The sequence below is a fragment of the Pangasianodon hypophthalmus genome, chromosome 19 (assembly GCF_027358585.1).
Source record: "Pangasianodon hypophthalmus isolate fPanHyp1 chromosome 19, fPanHyp1.pri, whole genome shotgun sequence".
In the NCBI taxonomy this organism is placed as follows: Eukaryota; Metazoa; Chordata; class Actinopteri; order Siluriformes; family Pangasiidae; genus Pangasianodon; species Pangasianodon hypophthalmus.
In genome coordinates, this window is record NC_069728.1 from 6317217 (window position 1) to 6344087 (window position 26871).

At 38.9% G+C, this 26871-nt stretch overlaps 2 protein-coding genes across 3 annotated transcripts in view; one reads left to right on the top strand and one right to left on the bottom strand.

Annotated features, from left to right (window-relative positions):
- The window catches only part of adcy1a (adenylate cyclase 1a), a 40920-nt gene extending 24350 nt beyond the window's left edge, over positions 1 to 16570 (top strand). Inside the window, exons 9-20 of the mRNA XM_026944389.3 lie at positions 165 to 356; positions 2586 to 2683; positions 3242 to 3326; positions 3528 to 3617; positions 3755 to 4008; positions 4152 to 4278; positions 6066 to 6182; positions 9916 to 10062; positions 10789 to 10887; positions 11804 to 11918; positions 13164 to 13288; positions 13366 to 16570. Coding sequence (XP_026800190.1) covers positions 165 to 356; positions 2586 to 2683; positions 3242 to 3326; positions 3528 to 3617; positions 3755 to 4008; positions 4152 to 4278; positions 6066 to 6182; positions 9916 to 10062; positions 10789 to 10887; positions 11804 to 11918; positions 13164 to 13288; positions 13366 to 13677 — 1761 coding nt within the window. The 3' untranslated portion in view covers positions 13678 to 16570. The remainder of the gene's footprint in view (positions 1 to 164; positions 357 to 2585; positions 2684 to 3241; positions 3327 to 3527; positions 3618 to 3754; positions 4009 to 4151; positions 4279 to 6065; positions 6183 to 9915; positions 10063 to 10788; positions 10888 to 11803; positions 11919 to 13163; positions 13289 to 13365) is intronic.
- A 3423-nt stretch (positions 16571 to 19993) lies between these two features.
- The window catches only part of igfbp3 (insulin-like growth factor binding protein 3), a 33284-nt gene continuing 26406 nt past the window's right edge, over positions 19994 to 26871 (bottom strand). For both annotated transcript variants that reach the window (XR_008305255.1, XM_053242027.1), the window contains exon 4: positions 19994 to 20149. Coding sequence is in view for 1 of the 2 variants with exons in the window: in XM_053242027.1 (XP_053098002.1) it covers positions 20111 to 20149 (39 nt within the window). In the remaining variant the exon portion in view is untranslated. The remainder of the gene's footprint in view (positions 20150 to 26871) is intronic.

Sequence of the window (26871 nt, forward strand, 5' to 3'; positions counted from 1 at the left end):
ACTATTTATGTTTCCTGTCTATAAATAGCCTTAAGTCATGACTTTCAGGACCTCTCCTAGAATTCAGCACTGATTATCTCATTGATAAAATGGCTTAAGAATTAGAATTTTGATTCGTTTCATGTGAGAGGGTCTATACTGACTGACTTCATCAATCACTACAGAGGCGAGCTCTACGTACAGCATCAGAGAAGCTACGCAGCCGCACGTCCTTCTCGGGAGTAGCGCATAACTCACCCGGCACACGTGTGAACCGCTACATTGGAAGACTGATTGAAGCTCGGGAAACGGAATCGGAAACAGCAGATCTCAATTACATCACTCTGACCTACAGGAGCAGAGAAAGAGAGAGAACGGTGGGCACACTCATAGCCACAGACTTTCACAATCACTTTTACACACATACAAAAAAAAGAGGCTGTGGCATTATTCTGAGCTGGCCTGGCTTGTCCTTTAATCTGTATAGGGCGCTGTTTTTTATTATTATTTTAATTTTTTTTTAAATTATCTATTTTTTTTTGGAAACACACATAACGTGTACCAATAAATTCATTTATAAATTTCTAGTTTTCATAAAGAAATTCAGTATAATTTTAGTTAGTATTGGTGGGGTTTAATTATTCTATTAGTTATTTGTAGTTCAGATGAAACTAAATTGTACTGTTTGGCCATAATGATCAGCATTATTTATGGAGGAAAAAGGGTGAGGCTTTTAATCTGAAGAATCCCAACTGTGAAGCATGGAGGTGGCAGCATCATGTTATGGGGGTGTTTTACTGGAAAAGGGACTGGTGCACTTTAGAAAATACTATAGATGGCATTATGAGGAAAGAGAATTATCAAGAAATACCAAAGCATAGCTCCAAAATTGTAACAGAATGCCTTAAAGCAGGGGGGTCCAATCTTATCTACAAAGGACCAGTGTGGGTCCGGGTTTTTATTTAACTGAGAAACGAAGGACAGGAAAATGGTACCACACCGTTTAATCAGCTTTCAGTAGACTATCAGGTGTGGCTTTTGCCTGGTTGGAATAAAAACCTGCACTCACACCGGCCCTTTCTGGATAAGATGGGACACCCCTGACTTAAAGACAACAAAGTGAAAGTATTGGAGTAGCCATAACAAAGTCCTGACCTGACCTGAAATGCAGAGAAAATTTGTGGACTGAATTGAAAAAGTGTGTCAGAGCAAGGAGGCCCACATATATGACTAAGTTACACCAGTTCTGTCAGAAGGAATGAGCACAAATTCCAGCAAAGTATGGTGAAAAGCTTGTGGAAGGCTACTAAGTGTTTGATACAAGTTAAGCAATTAAAAGGCAATGGCACCAAATACTAACAAAGTGCCAAAGTTCTTACCCACTGGAAATCTGATATGGTAAGTGAAATCTGAAATAAATCTGTCTCTTAGCTATTATTTTGAAATGACCTCTTATGGAAATATAGTAGTTACCCTAACTGACAACACAGGGCATGTATGGTAACATGAAATGTGTGTGAGTTTGAATGTCTTTAGCATAGGTGTATGTAAACATTTAGCCTAGTTGAGCTAGATGTTTTGGTGCTTGATAGCTTGTTGTGTTAGTTGATAATGTTTATAGGTGCTATTTAACAGAGGGCATTTCTTTCATAATGAGATTGAATTTTTTAATTAATTATTGTATAGAGGCTTACAGTCTTTTGTTCTGCATTAGCCCTGGCTTGTTAAAAAAAATTAAAAAAAAAAATTATTTGTCATTTATACAGTTTCTTTTATTATGTTTCTTGTTTTATGATTAGAGCTAAAATTATGTCAGAGAGATCAATTCTCAAGGTCAGTTCTTTTGCTTAGGACCCCAATGACCCTTGGGCTGACTCTGATGGTGAGGGATGTAGAAGAAAAGTGAAGCAGTAACCCTGGATAGAGGCACAAAAAGATTTTCAGCTGACATAAACACACAACATAATCATGCACACACACACACACACACACACACACACACACACACGGTGCATCCCCCACATTGTTCTCTTGTGCTTCGTGACTCTGTGTCTCCTCTCACTTTCATCCACCTCTCACCCCCACATTTACTCCCCTCTCTCATTCTCCCTCTCCCTCCCCCCCTCTCTTTTCCTCAATCGCTTCTTCACACCACCTACTGTACTGGCATAAGGGACCCACCCACCTTAAGAACGGGGGCAAGAGTAACAGTTCTGGGATGTCTGAAGAGTTTGCCCACACATATGCACGCACACTTTCTCTCTCTGGCAACAGGGAGCTGTGGCTTTCCCCAGCCTCAGCGGGAGAGTAATGACAGTGCGTATATATTGCAGCAGGGAGACAGATGCTAGTTTTCAGCACTAATGAAGAGAAGACATCATTCAATGAGCTCATATTCACCTCATTGTCAGGCTGCTGGTTGACTGTAGTGAGCTTCTCTCTCTCATGTGGATTTAGCCATCATCTATCATAAGAATGGGTCATATATTCAGAAAAACATACTGAGGACAGAAGCAATAATTGTGTAATTGCTTTTCGGATCTTGAAATACCCACTGCTCGCTCTCTCTCTCTCTCTCTCTCTCTCTCTGTATCTCTCTCTCTCAGTATCAGCAGGTGTATGATGATGGCTTTATCAGTGCTGTGGTGATCTCTCTCCTCCTCACTTCACTCTTCGCTCTCGTCTATTTTCTGATTATCCCTCAGTATGTAACGCATACAACACCACAACACTCATAACTACACATTCCACTGTTATTATAATATAAATTTTTATATTATTGTTTATTTTGTTTTTAATGTGTCATGTGAGTTTTTAGGTTTTGGTAACTTTTATTAGTTAGTTAAAAAAAACTGCTGTGCTGTGGTTTTAGTTTTAGTAATTTGATCACTCAGTGACTGCTGTCCAATTTTTACATCCCACTTTTTGTGTAAGAGAGTTCAATTCAAAATATTCCCACATCTCTTTCCTTTCTTTATGGACACAATTATTCTCCACTAAACTAGAACTTATTAACCTGAATGTTTTTTTTTTTTTTTTTTTGGAAAAAAGGAAATTAATTTTATTTTATTTATTCAATATCAGGTAGTATTTCTTTAGTCTTACTTTTTAAAATATTATTTCTGTTATAAAATTATTGTTATTAGAATGATTTTATGTTTTGTTGAGAGTTTTAGACTTTGTTAGCTATAATAACACACATACACACACTATATACACAAAGTAATTCTGTCTATGTCTCTCTCTCGCTCTTTCTTTATAGAGGTCTGGTGATTGTTATTTTGCTGGTTATTTGTATCTGTTTTCATATGGCGAGTGTAATGTATCTTCACATCACTCACGTGCAGGTAAGACACATTAACACAGACAGCAGTTACTGAACTACAAAAACACAGTAAAAAGCAAAATGTCTTGACCCTGTGGCTTTTGGCCTTTTAATCTCCTGTGCAATTTGTGGTTTAAATAATCAATTTCTAATTATCTGATAAAATGCATTCCTAATCCTAATTCCTTTTTCCATAACATCACCCCCCTCCGTCTCTCTGTAGTGCTCTCCGGACTGTCTTACTCTGCAGATCAGGACGGTTCTGTGTGGCTTTCTGGTCCTTCTGACGTATTCCGTAACCCAGGGCTGTGTGGTGAGCGTTTTTATAGGGAAATATGAAATGTCCATTTTCTATACAAACCTCAACTTTTGGAACCATTAAAACCTTTGTTATTTGTTGAAATTAAAAAAAACCCATGCTGTGTGGGCATGCTGTTCTCTGCTTTACAGGTGGCGTGCATGCCATGGTCATGGGAGCGCAACTCCAGCGTCTCCATTATCACGGTTGTCATAGTGAACAGCACGACAGTGGGCACAGGTGTGTGTAAATACACTCCGTACGTGTTCTTATCTTGTGTGATGGCATCGCTGTCTGTGGCTCTATACCTCCGCGTGTCATCACTACCCAAGATTCTCCTGCTTCTCCTCCTCAACGTCCTCCATACCGTTGTCATGGAGACCAGTGGCTACCGGCAGGCTGTGGGGTGAGCGGCCAGCAGCAAGCGCACAATGATAACATCAAACCAGTGCTTACACACACCTAAAGAAATGATAACAAGTGTTTACTGTGTTAAGTGAGTCCAAATGAATAAATGTGTTTGGGTGTTTGTGCTTTGTGTGTATGTAGAGGAGGGTTCTTTCACACACATGGGTATGATCCTGTTCTAGCAATGCTCCTCTTCTCTGGTGCAATGATACTCCACTGCAGACAACAGGACCTCAAACTCAGACTTGACTACCTGTGGGCCACACAGGTATGTGTGTGTTTGTGTGTGTGTGTGTGTGAATTTGCAGAATCAGTGTGTAGACTGCTCCATATGTGTCTCTCCATCACCAGTGACAGTCTCAAATTTATCTTAACCACCAGTTTTTTTTTTCTCCATCCAAATGACATAGTCATTAAAAGTGTATTATGTGAAACTTTGCAGCAGTTAATCTTGAATCCAAAGTCATTTCAAGTTTAAATTCCTCCAGCTGTTCTCTTCCCCATGACTTCTTGCTTTTTAAAGCCAGTTTTAAGCTCTCTCTCAACAGATGTTTTAAACTGGATAAATATATCACTTTAAGTGGGCCTGAATCCCTACTGAAGCAGCTGTCATTAGGCCATTGGTAAAGAAAACCAATGTGATCCCCACTGTACTTAGTAGCTATAGGAAAATCTCCAACTTGCTGTTTGTTGCATAAATAATAGAGACCATGGTGACAGTCTTGGGTAGATTACTAAGGAAATGTAATCAAGTACTGATTAAAAATGACATGATTTAAGGTTTTTTTTGTATTATGCATAAATAAAAGTGCTAAAAGAAAGAGGCAAACATATTTTGGACATTTATTACCAAATACACAACCAAATATGAAGTTTAAAAAGGACAAAAGAATTAGACCAAAACAAGGTAGGCAACCCAGTGTCGCTTTAGCACTGACATCAGGAAGATACATGGACATTATTTGAGCTTTTAATCCGAACATAATGTTAAGAAAAAAACAAATTCAAAAGACAATCATCTTTTGCACATATTTTGAGTTAATCTGTTTAAAGATCAATTGTGCATTGCAACTTAAATGCTCTAACTTCAACTTGCTACCTATATATTTAACTAACAGACCCATCACTGAAAATTCTTAGCTGGGATATCTAGATCAACTACAAGAAATGACACACGGTTGTCGTTACTGGCAGCTATTATGCTGGGTATGGACACACAGTAAATTATTCATTAATATACTATGATTTATTGACATAAAACATAATCAAGTAATCAGAAAAAGTAACAATTGTATGAATAGTTGTCATTTCCAATATATACTACTGATTACAATTACTATTGTAATCAAATTATGTAAATCAGATTACCTGTGATATATTATTACCCAGCACACATGCAGACCTGAGCCAGCTTTTCAGATAAATATGATAAATGTAAGTATCTTAAATGGATAAACATGGTGAGACTTAACTTGCTGATGATTCATGAAGCTCACAGTTGAACATTGCCCCCTTGTGGACTATTACAAGAGAATTTACATTTTGAAAAGGTCTTAGAAAAATCTCACTCACTTTCTAACACCATGCACACACCTTCACACACTCATTCACACCTTCGGGCAATTTAGCATCACCAGTCCTGCACAGTTTTGAAACTGGAACACGTGGAGAACATGCAAAACTCCACACAGACAGAAACCCAAGTTCAGGATTAAACCAGGACCCTGAAGCTGTGAGGCAGCAGCACTGCACTACCATGCCGCCTTGAAAAAGCTCAACAAAATTATTTATATTCCCAAACACATACCACATTTTGCCTCAATATTCTCCATAATTTAAGTTTCACTTTTTGAATGACTGTTAGCTTGCGCAAGATGCATATAGGTTTACACATTTCTATAGTATTCTGTTAAAAGATTTTAATTGTAAGCAACATAAATTGTGAGAATGCTTGTGTGTGGAAATGTAGAGATCATTCACACTCAATTTTACATACACAATTGCGTGTGTGTGTGTGTGTGTGTGTGTGTGTGTGTGTGTGTGTGTGATTCCCAGGCTGAAGAGGAAAGAGATGACATGGAGAGGGTGAAACTGGACAATAAGAGGATTCTGTTTAACCTCCTTCCTGCCCATGTGGCCCAGCACTTTCTCCTGTCCAACCCACGCAACATGGTCTGAATACACTCTCTGCAGGAACAGTTTCACACTTTATCCCACTCATCACACTCCTGCTGTGACAACTCAGTTTGGAGCAATTTACAGGCCAATCACTGTATATATACAATATTATTTTTACCCAGCTGATATATGCCAACATTGTTCAGTATTTCAAGGCGACTACACTGCAACTGAGGGTTTCTGTTAGTTATCATAGATACAGAAAAGTGCCTATGAACAAGTACTTTTTGTCTAAAATAAGTAGGAGTCCTGTGATGACTATGACTTCCTCAACATTTTTTTTTTAATCATCAACTACCATTTATGACTCAGATCTTATTCAATACCCTACATTAGTGTAGTTCTCTGTTCAATTGTCCCCGGTTCCACACAGGACAGGAAACAGTCATCTGGTCACTTCAGTCAGAAAAGGGTAAACACTATGATGGTGCTATGACTCACCAGACCTTGAAGTGACAAACACAGCTTTGTTGTTTGAGCCTTTCAATTGCAAATATACACTGATCAACCACTTAGAGTCTGTGTATACAACATGGACTGACATTTAGAGTCAAAACAGTGCTGAAATTTACATTTATGTGTGTTTAGTTGTGTTTATGTCTGCGTAATGGTTTACATTTGAATTTAGTCATTTAGTGGACACTCTTAACAGTTGAAGCAATACAAAGCATTTAGCGAATTTACAAAGATTAATAACATGAAAAACAAGAAACAAATGCTTTGTTTTATCTCTAGTGCTAGGGTGGAATATGTGGTTAAAAAAAAAAAAAAAACTATGTAGTTCTGAGCCAAGGTGCGTAGACAATATGGTGAGGTGCCCTTTAATGTGTGGAAGATAAAGGAAAGCGTTTTTAATTTGTTGTAACCCAGGCAGGCATCACCATTCTGAATGCTCTGTAGAGGAGAACTGGCATATAAACTGAGACCAGTAAGAAGAGAGTTGCAGCAGTCAAGTGTAGAAATAACTAGAGATCACATAAGCAATTGAGCAGGTTCAGTGGAAAGAAAAGTCATATTCTTCTGTTTTTTGAAGAAGAAGAAACATGCAGGATGTAGTTGAATGTAGTTGAAAAGAAAGTAAGTATATATAGCAGGTATAGAATTCATGAAAAAATAAAATCCTAGTCTTGGTAGTCTTTTTTTGTCATTGGGAAGTTGAGATAACTTGAGATAAATCACTGCCTATGTTAATTTACAGTATGTTGAATTAAACGTTAAATGTCTGACTTAGTCTTACAAGTTTAAAAAGCATTCTTAACCAAGATGTAGCAAGTGGGAAAGTGGTTTGACATGGGCCTGTATTCATATTTCCTGTCATGTATACATCAGGCCTGGGGCTGTGCGCAGATTATGATCCTCCAAAGCCTGATTCAAGATGAATTGCTTTGTGTTGGGAGATGAAGGTGAGGTTCTTAGATGGGGACCTGCACACATATCTGGTGGTCCTCAAATTTGAATATGAGGGCCAAATACATGAAACAAATGTGGCGGTTGGTCCCTACTTTTCCCACCCAGTAATCCTGGGAACTGATTGGTCAGGGTTTGTGCAGCTTATTTAGGACTTGGTGTGTCCTGACAAACAAAGCAACATACTGTTTGCGTGGCCTTGGCAGGGGAAGCTTGCAGCAGGACATACGCCTTTGGTGGTTCCATTCCCTCCCTCTCTGCTCACGCCCCTCACAGACTTCACTCTGGAACAGTTACACCACGATACTTTGAAGAACGCTCTCGACCATGTCACCAAGGAGCTAGGACCATACTAACCTTTCCTAATTATTATTAATGATAAGTTGTACACAGTGAGTTGGGACTCTCAAACAAGAGAAACTGACTAACTTGTTGGTCCCAGGTTAACGGATGCTTAAAAATTAATTCATACAATAAGTTCATACAATATGATATCTGGAATTGCAATAAATGTTTGTCCTATTTGCATTCCAAACGTTGCTCCACTTCTCCACATGGTTTTCCCCTATGATACAGGGGTGTGCTGGAGTCACATGATGGGCTGAGGAAGTCCGTACTGAGGAAGTCTGCTGACTCTGCTGACTCTGAGTCTGTGATATTGTGATAAGACAGGGGAAACACAGCAGATTCACCACCTCAGTCTCTTCAAACAGTGCAAAGAAGTGGTCCTTGTTGCCAGAGCAACAGAATCTGCTGTGTGGTGAATGAGATGGAACCAGAGTGTTCACATCAGATCACACTTAAATCCCACTTGGAGACCATTTCTCACTGTCCCAGAGAGATTGCCTTTACACAAAGGAAAAGCGGTTGAGGAGGCACTGGGGAAAATGCTAGAGATGGGAGTAATAGAGACATCACACAGTGACTGGAACAGACAGTGCCCAAGCCAGATGAGTCGGTCTATTGGACTTCTGCAAGGTGAACACTATTCCTAATTTTGATGGCTTTCCAATGCCTTGTATTGAAGAGCTCTTGGATTGTCTGGATGTGCCTAATTTTTTTACTGGACACTGGATTTGCTATTGGCACACCATTTTGTCACTGGCCGTTTGGGACACTGACTAATGGACTGCATTCTACAACCACACTGCATTTGCTGCTGCCTATCTGTAGTAATGACTGGCGGTGGCATATGTAACATTAGAGCAGTCCTGGTGTATGGATGGGTAGATGTATATGGGCTTCCACTTGGTTCATGGGTTCATGTGTGTCCACAAATTATTAATACATCTGTCTGATGATCAAAAAAGGAGGAGACAGTTCCTGGGACCTCATTCCACACCAGCCGCAGATCTTACTAAAAAGGAGCATTAGATCTGGTCTAGTGGTTGGAGCTGTGTCAACTGGCCTCATTAAAGCAGCTTTCTGTGGAGGCACCTTACTTCACTTGATTCCTCTCTCCCGTAAAATCCCCTCATTTTCTCTCTCACTTTTGCTAATCCTGAATTTGTTACATCATACAAGCCAAATCATATGACAAATTACAAATAAATAATTTATGGCTATGATGTGTAGTTTTGAATTAATTTGACTATAATAACAACAGCAACAGCAGGGAAATCTCTCTGGGTCATGGAATTTGTATGATCTCAAGTTGCTGGTTTTACCTTTATGGAGGCTGCTGCAGTTCCCCATGTCTCCACTATGTTGTGGTGTTGCAGTGTTGCAGGCATTATTAGGTGAAAGGTTAATGGCGATTCATTGATGATGCTATATTATGGTTGTGTAAATGAGTCAAGTTTGGGATTAGTGCAGCTGCTTTGCAACTGAGCTTTGAAAGTTAGTTTACAGTCTCTAAGTTTAAGTTCCATCCCAAAGTCTGAATATTACAGGTGTACTGTACTGATGTCCTTCTGTAGTAATCAATATGCTCTTTGGTGTAACTGAAGGGTTAATATTATTGTTGAAAATTTCTATTCCTATCTAAATCTTTTCTCAGGAAATGATGTCAACAAACATCCTGGAATGTTTTGACCACTCACACACATACAACAATCTCACATGCACCCTTCCCCTAGTTTATTCTTTTGACAGACCCAAACATCAACACCTGATCAAGACTGTAATTTATTATGAACTTTTAAAGTTCTTATTATGGGTAATTGCTCATAGTTTGTGAATTTTTGCATTTGCATCATTATTCATATCTCAGGCTTGATTAAAGCTCCTGTAAATGTACTGGAGCACATATTGACTACTGTTATTGTACAGTCAGCACTAGGTTCTGATGGACATTCTTCCTGTTCCCCCTCTGTCACAGGACCTGTACTATCAGTCCTACTCTCAGGTGGGCGTCCTGTTCGCCTCCATCCCAAACTTCAATGACTTCTACATTGAGCTGGATGGAAACAACATGGGTGTAGAGTGTTTGCGGCTCCTTAACGAGATCATCGCAGACTTTGATGCAGTAAGAATCCCTCGAACTCTCTTGAGCTCTCTTGTACAGATACAGGTACATGTCCACACTGGCCCGTTTGTGTCATTTTTAAAGTGTTTTGCAACTCAGAGACAATAGACAAAGGCACACAGTTTACTTTGTGACTGTGGTTTGATATGAAGTACACTGGTTAAGGTAGGTGACCAAAAAAAAGACTCTTTGTAAGATTGGTAACACCCATACAGAGGTCAGTCATACAACAGTGAATATAAAGTGTGTTAATATTATACACAGCTCTGTTGAATTGTAAAAGAGCAACCAAAACAGTACCCACAGTTAAATAACAGTTAAATAAATTCACCCTCTGCTTTGGATTGTTTGGAGATGGGTCACATGATAATCAGGGGCCTAGCACAGGACAATAGAGTTTTGTAATATCTCAGTTTTACCCTTCCACACAAAGGTGAAAATGGCACCATTCAAAAAGATGCATTTTCTGTGGTCAAGAACACAGATTTAGTGTGGACTGGAAGCCAAAATGCAGAAAAAATGGGTGTCTCTTATATATATATATATATATATATATATATATATATATATATTTGCATGTAGAGCTGGCTAACAGAACTGGCAGAATGTTTATGCATGAAACTATATTTATGTATAAAAATTTTACTTCAAACAGACTTTATTTTATTTTGGTCATTTCTGCAGTTGCTTAGTTGCTTCTCTCACTCTCTGTCTCTGTCTCTGCAGCTGCTGGATAAGGAGTGCTATAAGGACATTGAGAAGATTAAAACTATAGGCAGCACTTACATGGCAGCAGTGGGCCTTGTTCCTACCACTGGTTCTAAGGTACGCAAAGTCTGTGAATGTGTGAGCAAAATTGAGAAGTAGAACTTAGGAGACACCCTTCGCTCAAAATATGAATTTTGAATAGTACTTCCATAAAAATGTTTCAAGGAGCATTATATACATATGAGCTGAATTTATGACCTCATGAATCGCCTCCACAGCTTTCGACCAATTACATCAGAAAGGTAAATTATTAGAGGATCATGTGGTACCTAGCAACCTTTAGAGGATCATGTGGTACCTAGCAACCTTTTTTATCATGTTAGTGATTACCAAATCCTTCAGAGGATTGGCTATTAATCATTAAATCATTAAAATATAACAAGATGAAGATACAGATACTTACTTAAGCCCCATTTGTGCCTGCCTGTGACAAATGCAAACTAGTTTTCTAGCAGTTATTAGCTGTCTATGTAATAGGGATGGCAGGGGGAAATGGTGGTGTTTCCAAATTTCTTGGTCATCTCGGCATTTTACTGAGAGTAAAGGTGCATATGTTCCTAGGCCATTTTGCTTAGTTTCTTAGTCATTACAACATGTTAAGTGTGGTATAGATTTTCATGCTTTAAAATCACACATTCAGGACCCATTGGCAGGTCCAGACTTACATTCCTCACTCTTGTACATACATAACTTTCCTACTATTATCATTGTAAATACTGAATAGTTGATAGTAGTTAAAGAGCTTTAACAACAAGGACAATATTGTATCTCATAATACAAACATCTTTGCAGTTTTAACCTTTTCTTGCTTAGGAAACCAAACCACTATAAGAATATGTATTATGTCTTTAAATAATTTTAAGATGTACTGGCACGTTAAGAATGACTCTGGAATAGATTTCAGTGTATCAAAGTGTATCTAATGTAACTTTGAGTCTATATTGCCTATTCTCTGTTGTTCTCTTCCTAAAAGGCCAAGAAGTCCATTTCTGAACATTTATGCACAGTGGCTGACTTCGCCATAGAGATGTTCAGAGTTCTAGATGCGATAAACTACCAGTCATACAATGACTTTGTGCTTCGAGTGGGTGAGTAATCCAACACTCTTGAATAATCAGTGAATAAGAGTGTGTGTTTGAAACGTATACACTCACTGTCCACTTTATTAGGAACATCTGTTCACCTGCACATTCATGCAGCTATCTAATCAGCCAATAATGTGGCAGCAGTGCAATGCAAAAAATCATGCATATACAGGTCAAGAGCTTCGGGTAATGTTCAACAGAATGGGGAAAATATGTGATCTCAGTGACCTTGACTGTGGTATGGATGTTGCTACCGGTCCCTAGAGTTTACACAGAAAAACAAAAAACATTGAGTGAGTGAGTTCTGTGGGTGGAAATGCCTTGTTGATAAGAGAGGTCAGAGGAAAATGGCCAGATTGATTTGAGCTGCCAGGAAGGATATAGTAACTCATATAATAACTCTTTACAACTGTGGTGAGCAGAAAAGCATCTCAGAATGCAATCAACATCAAACCTTGAGGTGGATGGGTTACAGACCACATCAGGTTCCACTCCTGTCAGCCAAGAACAAGTATCTGAGGCACAGACTCATGAAAACTGGACAGCTGAAGATTAGAAAAAACTCACCTGGTCTTTTTCCAGTCTTCAACTGTTCAGTTTTTGTGAGTCTGATAGGCTCAGATTCTTGTCCTTGGCTGACAGGAGTGGAACCTGATATATATATATATATATATATACAGATGTTATTAGGATGTCCTGTGTGTTTGTTTTATATATATATATATATGTATATATATATATATATATATATATATATATATATATATATATATATATATATATATATATATATATACATATACATATATATATATATATATATATATATATATATAAAACAAATGTGTGTGAGCATGTTTGTGGTATGTGTGGAGCCAGAGAACTAAAGTGGCCATGCACAGGACATCCTAATAACATCTGCAGGATACACACAACAATACACACATTCATTCTCTGACGTTTTTCCTCTGCTCAAATCTTGCAAATCTTCTCAGAAATATCCATAAACATTTATGACTCTTCAACATGACACACACACACACACACGCACCCTTGTCTTACCACCCTTATGAGGACCTTCCACTGACATAAATTTTAATGCAGCTCAGCTAATCAGTGCTAGCCCTAAGCCTAAATCTAACCCTAACTTTAACCTCAGTAATCAAAGTAAAATAGAAATATAAAAGTAATAAATAAATTGCATAAACTGGATGGATTAATTAGTTCAGTGTGATTGTGTTTAATCAGGTATTAATGTAGGTCCAGTGGTTGCAGGAGTTATTGGTGCTCGTAGGCCTCAGTATGACATCTGGGGAAACACAGTGAATGTGGCCAGCAGGATGGACAGCACTGGAGTACAAGGCAAAATCCAGGTAAAACACATACACACTCAAACATGCAAAAATACAAAAGATAAGCGTAAAACCACAATCTGATGCTGTTTTGGCAGGTGACCGAAGATGTCTTCCGCCTCCTCTCTGGCCATTACCGTTTCCTATGCCGTGGTCAGGTCAGTGTGAAAGGCAAAGGTCAAATGCTCACCTACTTCCTAGAGAGTTGGTCTAATGAAGGCCCTCTCCAATCCTGCTCCCAGAGCCTGGAGCGCCGGGGAAGCCCGTGTATCCAGACCAAGTTGAGCAATGCCCCCACTGCAACCAGTTATGGGGTCAAAGCACAGAATATTGGCCCTGGTCCCACTTCCTCCAACAACAGCATCCTCTACCTGCCCTCCATCTCTGTCGACATGGAGATGGAGGTGTGACTGATGAGGAGGCACTTTTTATGGCAACCAACCTGTTAGTGAATCAAGGGGGAGTGAGACATGAAGGAGTGATGGGATGATGGAGGACACAGAGGAACACACTAGCATTGAGAAAGCTTGAGAAAAAGCAATGGGAGAGACGCATGACTGAGAAAAAAGAAGTCTTCGCTGTCCACAGGGTGACCGTGATGTTTATGAGAGATGAGACAGACATTTAAATCTCTCATGCAGAGAATAACCCTCCTCCCCACACACATGCAAACATAATGAGCAGGTTTGTCTATTTGTGTGTATGTTTGTATGTGTGCATGTGCATGTGTATGTGTGTGAGTGTTCGTTTTAATGAGTCTTCCTCAGTCCAGCTAGATATCAGGGGCTCCTAAAGAGGAGCATGTGTTTTACAGTAATGGCAGCTTCACACCAACAAAGGAGCCACGCACACTCCTCTGTGTGTGAGTTTGTGTGTGTGTGTGTGTGTTTATTTGCCTATGAAAATAATAAGTAACAGTAGGAATTTAATGCCACAGCATTAACCATTCAAAGCATGTGTATGCAGTGGGGACCAAACATTTATCATTTAAACAGCGCTGTATTTTACATTTGTGTGTTTGAGTTAATGTGTGAATAACTGGCAGGGAGAGTATTTATGAGAATTTAGTACCATTATGAAACGAGTCAGTGCCCATGGCATGACGAGGAAAAAAAAAATCCTACTGGGGTTCTGTTTAGTCAGTGGGAAGTTTATGAAAACATGGGGCAATTCACAGCCTGTATTGATGTACAGAAAATTGAATTTCTGATTCGTATCCTTCAAAGTATTTCTTCTTGTTGCCTTTTTGAGTGAATTGAGTGAGTGTACAGATGCTACAGTATATCCAGAGGCTAAAATCTTGTAAATATAGTCCTGTTACCATTAACAATGGGATAAGCCGTGGGTTCCAAACATCAGTAAAGCTGCTAACGCTTACACACTGGTACTTCGAGTAGGAACATTCTTGACGTCAGTGCACACTTCCTGCTGCTCTTTGACCTTTTATTATGATGGAGATGTCGTGTCTGACACAATCACAAATACAGAAACAGCTTTTGTCTTGAATATACGACACACATTAAGGGTGACTGTGTGTTCCCAGAATTCACTAACAGTACATGTGAAATCAATATGTGAAGCAGTGGCTTAGCTGTTCATGAAGAATGAAATGTACTATATCAGCTGCAAAAAACTTACCTGTCCACTGGGGATAATGAGCAGCTTTTTATAAGTTTGAAAATAGCTCACATGGCTTGTTCTTATTTGTGGAAACAGTTGTGATATTTGTTCTATTCAGAGTTTCTAAGTAGGCTAACACTCAGCTGGATCTTGCTAGTGCTGGTTTCAAGGGAATTTAGCCCTGTGCTTGCACAAGAAGGAGTGCTAGCACAGGATAAACCCTGTATTCAATTTAAATGGCACAGTCAGCTGATGGTCTCTGTCATACATGCTCAGAATATATGGATCTTCATGCATTCAGAGTATAAAAAGGGACTTGGACAGCTTGGTTTTGTGGTCACAAAGTGTATCTGATCTGATCAGTTTGTCTCTCATATTTATTTTATAGCTTTTCATTTCTTGGTGAAATGCTACTGTAACTTTGATATTTCTCCAAATATGCCTAGGGAATGAAGTTGGCTTCAAGCTTGCCGTTCTGCATGTCCCCCTTCGCATGCCACAGTTCTACCTTGTCTTGTTCTTTTTGCTAAGTGCAATGTGACTCTAATGCATGACTAATGCACAAACCTGAACAAAAGGGTGAAACGTGTAATGGGTAATATTTAGAAAAGACTTTTAGTTGCACTGCATGAATGTAGGAACAGTGGCCTTTTGTTCATTTTACTGTGTTTTTGGTCTCAAACCTTTATCGACAGCTTGTTTGCTTTTTTTCTCCATGCATGGTGCTGTGAAGTGTTGGAGAAAGCTTGGGAGTTTTGTAGCATTGCTGCCTTTTTTTGGCTCTTGAGGTGACTGCCTTCTATCCAGGGGTTGTTGGTTTGGGTGTATTCCTTTGTGCCAACACATTTTTGTTACCAACATATCAATTCCAGTGTTCTATTGTAGCACAATTTTGTGATATTGTGTTTGATTCTACTTTTTAAAATAATATAGAGTTTTATATGCACTGGATCCACCAAGGGTACAGTTTTGGCTTCCTATAAAACTTTGGGGTTGGATGTTTCAATGTTGGATGTCTTCTCCTGGGTTTTGGAGAAGTATATTTTCTTGAATATCCATTAGTCCTGGGTAATACATTTTTCGCTATTTAGTGTCATGAAATAAAGCTCTCTAAGCTTGTAATTGGACACGTCGTCACACTTTGAGCATTGTTGCACTTCTTATGGTCAACAACATGTGTTCACCCCAAAAGTGAAGGTTATATTATGGGAATATAACAACTGAGAAATCTTTCTATATGATAAATGTATATGAAAACCATTATATAAAAGCCAAACTTTTATCTCTGAATATGCCTAGATCAGAGTTTATGATCAAACAAATGTAGCCACATGAAAAATTATCTATTTTCTATATACAAACTACAGTGGCCTAATATATCGCCATTCTAAATATTACAACTTTAATAATGCCTAAAATGTTCACAGTAAATAAACTAGATTTTCATGTTAATTAGATATTTTCATATATGATACGGGTTTAAAATATTACATGTATGGAATCTACTGCAGAATAAACTGAAAGTATTTTACTTATAACCTTAAATATATGTGCTATTTTTTGGGGTTGCATATTGATTGCAATGTTGATATATGTGAATGTAAATTTCATATTGAGATCTTTTATACTTGTGTTTGCACTGTTCTGGAATAAAATGACAATGAGAGACAGAGCTGGAATTGACACAGTGTTTGGGTGTTTGTATGTTATATGTCATTGGGTCATTGCACCCTGTTTGTGTGGTAATAGCTGTGTCCTTGAGTCAGTTGTACGTGATTGTAAAGGTCATCATTGGACCTCAGGAAAACAAGTTGTGCAAAACAAGTGTCATTTATGACTCTATCACGCTTGTCCCTGACTCTATCACGCTTTTTTCACAAAAGCCATAAAACCATTTATGGTTGTACTTTGGAGATCTGATCTCATACCTCAGCATCATTGCACCAGTTTAAATTGTCATTGGTACAGCACTTGCAATACACAATGCTAATACAAGGTTTCCCAGCAGAACATTGCCTAGAGCATCACACTGCCTCTGCTGGCTTGCCTTCTTCCCATAGTGCATCCTGGTGCCATCTCTTCTCCAGGTAAGCGACGTACACACACACCCGGCCATCCACATGATGTAAAAGAAAATGTGATTCATCAGACCAGGCCACCTTCTTCCATTGCTCCATGGTTCAGTTAGATGCTCACATGCCCACTGTAGGTGGACAGGGGTCAGCATGGGCAATCTAACCGTTCTGCGGCTACGCTGCCCCATACACAGCAAGCTGTGATGCACTGGGTGTTCTGACACCTTTCTATTATAGCCAGCATTAACTTTTTCAGTAATTTGTGCTATAGTAGCTCTTCTGTGGGTTCGGAACAGATGGGCTAGCCTTCGCTTCCCATGTGCATCAATGAACCTTGGGCGCCCATGACCCTGTCGCTGGTCCAACAGTTGTCCTTCCATGGACCACTTTTGGCAGGTACTAACTTCTGCATACCGAGAACACCCCACAAGGCCTGCCGTTTTAAAGATGCTCTGACCCAGTCGTCTAGCCATCACAATTTGGCCGTTGTCAAAGTCACTCAGATCCTCACGCTTGCCCATTTTTCCTGCTTCCAACACATCCACTTTGAAACCTGACTGTTCACTTGGTGCCTAATATATCCCATCCCTTGACAGGTGCCACTGTATTTGTCAATTAAAAATTTGCATCCCCTCAACTTTGACTCTTTGGGTTTTTATAGATGTTGTTTCTGATTTACGGATATTCTGATTTATCCACTCCATAATCCCCCTTTCCCTATCCTAATCTTTGCAATATATCTTATAGAATAAATTGTTCTGTACATCAAAGGCACACTGGCTGTACTAAATTTAATTCTGATTATTTGCTTTAAAACATATGGTGCGAGTATTAGTGCTTGCTGCAGTTCATATTTTTGACCATTAGGTACAAGAATAACACTGTGGAAGCTAAGTGGGGAAGTGCACAATACATCATATAGAAATGCAGGCAAATCGGTGGAACATTAGCTTTATATCTGTCAAATAGCAAAAAAATTTAAGATATCGGTCTCTCAAAAGTGGTAATTAGTTTTTAAATGGAATTTAAAATGTACGGAGTTGTGAATAAGTACATTATGAAGAGTAACATTTGAATTGAACATTTGAACATATGAATGGCTGATATATACTCACTGAACACTTTATTAGGAACACTATACTAATACTGGTTAGGGCCTCTTTTGCTCTGAAAACAGCCTCAATTCATCATTGCATGGATTGCGCAAGATAGTGGAAACATTCACAAAGGTGTTCTACTGCATTCGGATCCGGTGACTGGGAAGGCCACTGAAGAACACTGAACTCATTGTCATGTTCATGAAACCAGTTTGAGATGAATTTTGCTTTGTTACATGGTGCATGATCATGCTGGAAGTAGCCTTTAGAAGAAGGGTAAATTGTGGCCATGAAGGGATGCACATGGTAGCAACAATACTCAAATAGTCTGTGGCATTCAATCGATGATTGATTGGTATTAATGGGCCCAAACTATGTCAAGAAAACACTCCCTGCACCATTACATCACCTCCACCAGCCTGGACTGTTGAGGCAGGTTGGATTCATGGATTCATGCTGTTGGCACTAAATTCTGTCCCTACCAGCTGTGTGCCTCAGCAGAAATTAAGATTCTTCAGACCAGGCTACGTTTTTCCAGTCTTCAACTGTCCAGTTTTGGTGAGCCTGTGCCCACTGCAGCCTCAGCTTTCTGTTCTTGGCTGATAGAAGTGGGACCTGAAGTGGTCTTCTGCTGTTGTAGCTCATCCACCTCAAGGTTCAACGTGTTGTGCATTCTCAGAGTGGTTATCTAAGTTACTGTAGCCTTTCTGTCAGCTCGAACCAGGCTGGCCCATTGACCTCTCTCATCAACAATTTTCCGTCTGCAGAACTGCCACTTACTGGATGTTTTTTTCTTTATTGCACCATTCTGAGTAAACTCTAGAGACTGCTGTGCGTGAAAATCCCAGGAGATCAGCAGTTATAGAAATACATCAACAATCACCAACAATCATGGCATAGTCAAAAGCACTGAGATCACATTTTTTCCCCCATTCTGATGGTTGATGTGAACATTATCCAAAGCTGCTGACCCGTATCTGCATGATTTTATGCATTACACTGCTGCCACATGATTGGCTGATTAGATAATTGCGTGAATGAGTAATTGTGCAGGTGTTCTTAATAAAGTTCTCATTGAGTGTATATGGTTGGGCTCTACCTTCCATAACCCTATCTGTGAAAGAGAAGTTGTCTGGAAGTTAGTGGATGGATACTTGATTGACACATTTAGTGAAATACATCATTTGCCTGGATTTTACTCTGATCACAGGGAAGAAATGGAAGAAACATTAGTTTTCTTACTGCTGTTTAACTTGAGCTTACATTTCTTCCTTGTGATCCATGTAAAATCCACTGTCTTCTAGGGCAACCACCAAAATGGCTTCCTATTTACTAACTATTTATTTATTATCTTTTTGTCTAAAATGATTTTGTTTCTTAAAAATCATGTGTAAGAAATTTTGGCAGACAGTCATTACTAACTGGAGATTTTAGTGCTGGCAGAAAAGCTACTCGAGCCAGAAACATTAATCAGGACATCTATGTGACTTTGTTTGATCAATCAATGGCTTGCACTATTTTTTAGCTCTACTTGTATATCTTGGCTCAGTTCCCATGCTACCAGGGCAAGAAAGATAATCAAACTCTGCATGGATACTTAGTTATGGTGTGGCCCACATGGCAGTGGAGATCATGATAAGATAGAGGATTGTGGGTAATTTGCCAAACCTTGCCGCAACACCTGGTGTTACAGTGATATTACACTCAATTGCCCATTAAAAAACATGGAATTTTATTTATCAAGAAACCACATACAAATTTGAACTATTTTATAAATGTAATACAGTGCATATTAATAATTATATGAAAAATTAGTGGTACATTAAAAAAAACTGTAATCTTAATGAGTACTTGGATATCTTGGTTCCTGAATATCCTCTGTTTGAAAATGAGAATAAATATGTTAATGGCTAATGGAAAAATATTAACTGTACTTGAGTTGTAAGAGTCTGTTTTATTGCCTGTCCAAGTTTGTGGCATTTGAGTACATGGAAGGTCACTGGAAGGCTGCAGATCCGGAATAGTGTACCCAGTCCTTTTTTCCTGTACGTTCATGCAGCTTTCCGGCCGGAACCCCGCTTTCCCAGATCCTGGAATACAGATTCTTATCAGGCTGGTGTAAGCACACTGCATTCTTCCACAGGAAAGAAATGCTCACAAAATATCCGATTCTGTTTTGGATGCTGTGAGAAATAAGAAAGAAAAAAAAATACACATCCAAAAGTGCACACACACACACACACACACACACAGTAACAAGTGTCCTGGTCATGCCAGTATGACACTAACATCTACTCTGGACAGGTTTACATGATTAGATGTTTCCTTGTCCTGGTATCATGCCCTTCTTTCTGTGTTTACCTTCATCCATTATACCAGTGCTAAAAAAACAAGCCAAGCATTACGTAAAAAACAGTAAACTAGGGTCTGTTGAAAGGAACTTTCCTTTGGACTGTGTAAGACCGACAGGTCTGGGCCTGTATGGCTAATCCCAAGACAAGGATTAGCCATGCCATCGTCATGTAACTGCAACTGTAAGCAGTGAATGTGCCATAGGGTGCAGTTGAACTCCAATTATCTTTCACTTATCTTTCACATTCAGTTCCTTTCTCTCTTCACCAGTCTTTTTTACTGGAAGCTGTAAAGCACTTCCTGTTCATCCCACGTGAGTGTGTCTGTGTGTGTTTGTATATGTGTGGTGCACATGGAGATGAGTAGAGCGTAGGAGTGTTTAGGAGTGTTGTGTCAGGCCTCAGGTCAGGACATGGCTAATGATTTCCACTTACCTACAAAGATGAGTGACATTTACAAAGCACAAATATTTTGTTAGCGGCTTCGCTTTGAAGCCAAGTATCAGAGCAGGATCAGTGTTGCCCAAGAGTGGATAAAGTTGTTTGTGATTGCCATGTGTACAATTTGTGACTGTTCTATTAAAGATGCAGAATGTGATTCATTATATTGAGCAATATTTTGACAGATGAACACAAACTGCACTCCATATTTTGATGTTGTTCAAACCAGGTGGAGGTTAATGACCTCTTATGCTGATATAAATAGAAATATGCATGTGTGTGCGTGTGGTTGCGTGTGTGTGTGCGTGCGTGCGTGCATGTGTATGTGTATGTTTCCACCTGCACGTGCATTCCATCTACCACTCTAAAGGATGTTACACACTGTATATCCGTAACACATGCACATGTAACCAAAACATAAACCTCATAACATTATATGACTACAATTACATGCAATAGCTTTTACGCCCTTACTTTAAACTAATGAATGTGATTTAATATGATTACTGTGCGATTTATTTATTTATTTACTCATTTACAGATGTTCCATCTTTATAACAAGTAACATAAATGATCAAGAAGTTTGTCATAAAAATTTTGTTATTTCTGAATGTAGACTTTTATTTCACCTGAGTTATTTTACTTGTTATTTTACTTCAACTGTTTGGGAGTATCTCTGTTTCCTCAATTTCTGAAGTAAAATTTTTATTATTGATATTAGTATCCTTAAACACTTTGATATGTTCAATATCCTTCTCAAGCTCTGTGGAAGGACATTATTTTTTGTTTTAGGTATTGCGATATCTGTTTTCTTCATTCCCACATTGACTCACAATTGCAGATTGTAAATTTGTAAGAATCCACCTTAGTCAACTGACGTAAAAAGTGATGATGTTCATGGTGAGGGGCGGGGTATGCGGCTGTTGCTTTTCTTACAAGTTCACTCATACAATGTCCAATTAAATCACTCTTATCAATACACTGGCATATTCCCATATATAACATGTCATGTTTCTTGGGACTGTTAATATACATTAACAGTATATTAATAATATACGTTAACAGTACAACAGTACAGCAGGATCATCAGGAACACAGAGGAGGAAAACAGGGGCCTCTAAGCTGATAGGAATGTTCAGTTAGAGTTGCACAACAGTGACTGTTAGGGAGTGACGTACAGCAGCGTCAGTGTAAGTACACAAAAACACAGAAAGACAGCAGCGTGGGAGGAAAATGGGGCTTTTGACAGTTACAACATAAAGTTTCAAACTGACTGATGCAGTGGTGCTCCAGTGTAATAATCAAGGATTTCTTTTGTTTTTCTTATATGGTTACATTGCTTGCAATGGACGTGAACATACAGAGGTTACAGCTCTTAAAATTCATATGGTGGAAGCATGTCCTTGAAGACGTTAAGGAAGTTAAGAAATTGTGATAGTGCCAATGCAGTGGCATGCTGTGAACAATTCACATATGCCAGTCGCCTCTTTTCATCATCGGCTAAGAAACAATCACATTCAGGGAAGTCGTGTTTACAAGTTTGGTGCCAACATTTGTTAGCAGAGAGCACATGAATGACCGTAGCACACCATTGTGTAGAGAGTGTGTGTATGTGTGTGTGTGTGTGTGTGTGTGTGTGTGTGTTTATGTATATGAACGAGCATTGGCCATGCCTGGATTTTAACATTACTCAAATAAACACTTCTCATTTGGCCACTTCCAAGCTAGCCGGAGAGAGGAGTCAGAGGAAGCCATACACAATGGATGCCTGTGCATGGGAGTGTGTGTGAGAAGGGTTTCCCACACATGCGCACACACAAAATACTAATAAAATACCAACATTTCTGTATGGAATATAATTGCTGATTGACAGCATGTATGATAATGACATGATAATACACAGAGAATGACAGTCTGAGTTTAGCAGGCGCTTGTTACATGTAACAGCAGGGCTCTTTCTTTTTTTTTAACATTTACTGTACCTATAGGTACAGTAAGCCTGTATAGCTCTGGATTAAAGAGGCATATAAGAATAGAGGGAAATGCATGCTGTGATGTGAAATCAGTCACAAAGTACAGTTGCTTCCTTAACATGCGTGTGTATGTGTGTACAGTATGTTGTTTTTGGCTCACCAAACTAAGCTAATCACATGAGTAGATGTGTTAGAGTGAGTACAGAGAAAGTGTGTGGGTGTGTGTGTGTGGCAGGGTGATTTAGGATGAACTAATCACATTAGCTTCCTCAGCCATCCCTGACTTTAAAGAACATCTCTCTCTCTCTATCTTTCTCTGTCAATATAGAACACATGTAAACCTGCTTATTCTTGCAATTATCCAATCAGTTACTCATGTGGCACTCACAAAAGTCTCTTGAGTTTACACAGAATGGTGCAAAAAACAAAGAACATCCACTTCTTCTTCACTTCTGCAGGTGGAAACGCCTTGTTGATGAGAGAGGTCAGAGGAGAATAGTCAGACTGGTTCAAGCTGACAGGAACTCAGTAACTCAAATAACCACTCTTTGAAGACTGGAAAAAGAACAGGCAATATTTTTTCCAATCTTCAACCATCCAGGTTCAGTGAGTCTATGCCCACTGTAGCTTCAGATTCCTGTTCTTGTCTGACAGGAGTGGAACCCGACGTGATCTTCTGCAGTTGTAGCCCATCCACCTCAATGTTTGCAGTGTTGTGCATTCTGAGATGCTTTTCTATAGAGTTACTGTGTGTGTGGATGTGTGTGTTTTCCAGTCCTCAGATGCCTTCTCCAGTTAAACACAAGGATGTCTTTTGCAGTTTACATTGCCTTATACGGCAGCAACCTTGTGTCCTCAGACAGAGGGATGGGGGTAGGGGGAAAGCAGCGACTGTATGATTTGTTAGTATCACTGCTCTGTTTTTCGGCTGCAAGCTGCTGGTCTGTGTGTGTATATGTATGTCAGTGCTTGCCTCTCTTTGTGAATCTGGCCTTGACCCCACATGACTCAGCTTTGATTAATTTGGTTTCTTTGACTGGATCAACCCCCACTCTTGGTATAATAAACCTGCGGAAGCAAAAATGCCTGTCACATTCACCAGTTCATTCCTCCCCTCCCCTCATGTACTGTTTCCTCAAAGAAGCTTCCCCAACCAGAGCTATACTGTGATAAGCATGCTAAAGACTGTCAAGGCACATAGTGCCCAGGGGTTTGGAGATGTTCAGTTTGCTGATGTGAAGAGAGAGCTACACAAGTTCCCATAAGGCTTAACCTACTGTCTGCAACTCTTTAGTAGAAAAACAAGGTCATCTGAGGTATAGGATCTGGGCGTGTCTGTGTCTATGGCTGGAGAAAGACAGTTATAGCATGGGCTTAAGCCCAGCTGCACAAACTGGTTCAAGTCAACCATACCATGGGACCCTGTCCATTAATGACTTACAGAAGACAAGTATGTGGTGTTAATATGTACATTTTGAAAAATGAAAAAACCAAACATGGACATTGCCATCAGTAACTTTATGACCACAGCAGCAGGTAAAGTGTGGCTTTATTTGTTGAATTTGTTTCTCTTGTCTCCATTCTCTTTTCTCCATTTCCATCTCTTGTCTCCACTTTACTAGTTTATAGCATTTTTTTCAAAATGATTTTCAAATAATTAAGCTCCCTTGACAAAAGAAATAGTTGCATCCCACGATAGCAGCACCACACCCAGTCAGTGGAAATGTGGGCTAAAACTGACAAGACACTGGTATCATCCTAACCTGACAGGATTAGCTCTGTTATTAAGGTAAGGGAAGGCCTAACCAAGTATTAGGGGAAATAATGACACATTCAGCTATTTTTTTTCTATCTGAGGAACTTTTATTAAAGTATCAGTCTATGCAGGTCATCTAGTTACAAGATTCAAACAAGTGCAAAGTGGTACCAGTTGCAGGCGTGATATAAATTAGGTCTGAATTTATTCATCATATCTTACTGCAGTATAAAAATGAAATAAGAGCACAAGTGTTATTGAGTCACTGTATTATAAGAAAGTCTCATTCCATTTTATTGATATGCAAAAAACATATCAATAAAATTCAGGATTTACTTCACCTAAACGCTACCTTTACTGACTCCAAAATAAAAGCTTTTTAAAAAATTTTTTTTTTTACAAATTAACCTGGAAAGAAAGAAATATGCTTTTATTCATATAGCCACCACTCCATATATCCCACACATCCCACCTTGTGCTGTGCACAAGGCAGCATATCTCTGCTGGGGTTTTAAAATATTATAATTTCATTTCATTTTAAAAAATTAACTTTTTTATGTTTTTGTTCTTTCTTAAATGAACATTTCATGATTTTTTAAGAAATATTAAGCAAAACTTCCTGAAAAATCATACAGGCATTATAATCAGATGCTGCTTACAAAACCCCATTTTGACTAGCATCTGCACCCAGCATCGTAGTAGATTCTGATAGTGTGTCCAGCAAACCCAAAAACTAAAGTAAATCAGTTAAAATATTATTAAGATGCTATTGTTGTCAAAGCAATACTTGCTTGCTTTGGCAAAGACATTGCTGTTTTAAAAGACAGATCCATAGTTTACTCAATCACATATGATGTAGAGGTGCAGGAGTTAAATAAAGTTATCTTCTGCTTTTTGTTAATTGTTTTTGCCATTTGTTGTTATATTTTTAAGAACTAGAAATGACCTCTTTTTTCTGCAGCCTTGGGTATTGTCAGCATTACTAGTGCTTCTGAGGGCATAATGGTAGGGTTCACATTTAATAATTACAACAAAGCCTTCCGCTTCAAATCCAAATGGAGCACTAAACAGACACAGATACAGACACAGAAGACAGCGGCATCGCATTACACTCCTTTTGTATACTCAACTAATGCACATGCAGAAGATATGTAGATTTAAGTACAGTAGTTTAATGGGTTCTGAACTCTTAGGGACACAATAATGCAGCTTTGTAAATGTCCTTACAGCCCAGATTGACTATTGCTCATGAGGTTAGATCAAATCTAACCCCGTGGGCAATAATCCAATATTTACACAAGCACTCTTGACATTCTCAAACCGCTTGGTGAAAGATCCAAACCCATACATGGATTTCCTGTTCAACAACCAGCAGCAATGACTATTGATATGATAAATGTCATCTCTATGGTGCAGTGTTTTTGACCAACAGATGATAACACTCAGATAGTTTAATACTTCAGAGTTAAAGTATCTCATTGTATTGTCTCCGTAAGCAGACCCCCTGAGTCAGAAGCGGGAATCTACTACAAACACTTCAGTGTGAGTGCATAAACAATGTAAGACAAAGAAAGAATCAGCACTCAGAATTACAAAAGCCCCCTCAGTATCCTGTTAAATGTTTCTAAAAAAATTTACGAAAAATGACCTATCACAGACTTTAGGGTATAGCAAATCTGTACAGAATGAAATTGCTTATAGAAATTCTAATACAAACACAATGTTTCCCAACTGTTGTGCATTCCATCTTGTAGCAGAACCTTAATCAGAAGAATATAAGCAGTCCTACTCTTATACTGTATGGCACCTGCACACCTGATCGAAGGTTGATGCGCTGTGCTGACTGATATTCAAATCATTACATTCCAGAAGTGCATCACGAACCTTTGTAGGTTTGTAGGTCACTGTATATGCAATGTGCCCTCCCTTCAGGAACCTGAAGCTAGTAGAACCACTATGGGCTATTAAGTTAGTAGTAAATAATGATCTTATGCCAAACACTATGAGTCAGTGTGTTAACATATTTTTTCGAACAGTAGCCTGATATTGCAATGGAAAAACACAACTTAACCTTTGGCTATGAGCGAAGGAACTCTCCAGACTCACTTTGGTGAAATAAACTGATACATGCATGAAGAATATGGGAACGACTATAAGGAAGTGATGTAGCCAGAGCTAATGTAGAACTACAGGGTGTACCAAAAGTCTCCATACATTGGGGCAATTAATACTTTTAGCAAAATATCCTCCAAAATTTTTCTTACTTAGGTTTTTTTTTTTTTTTCACATAG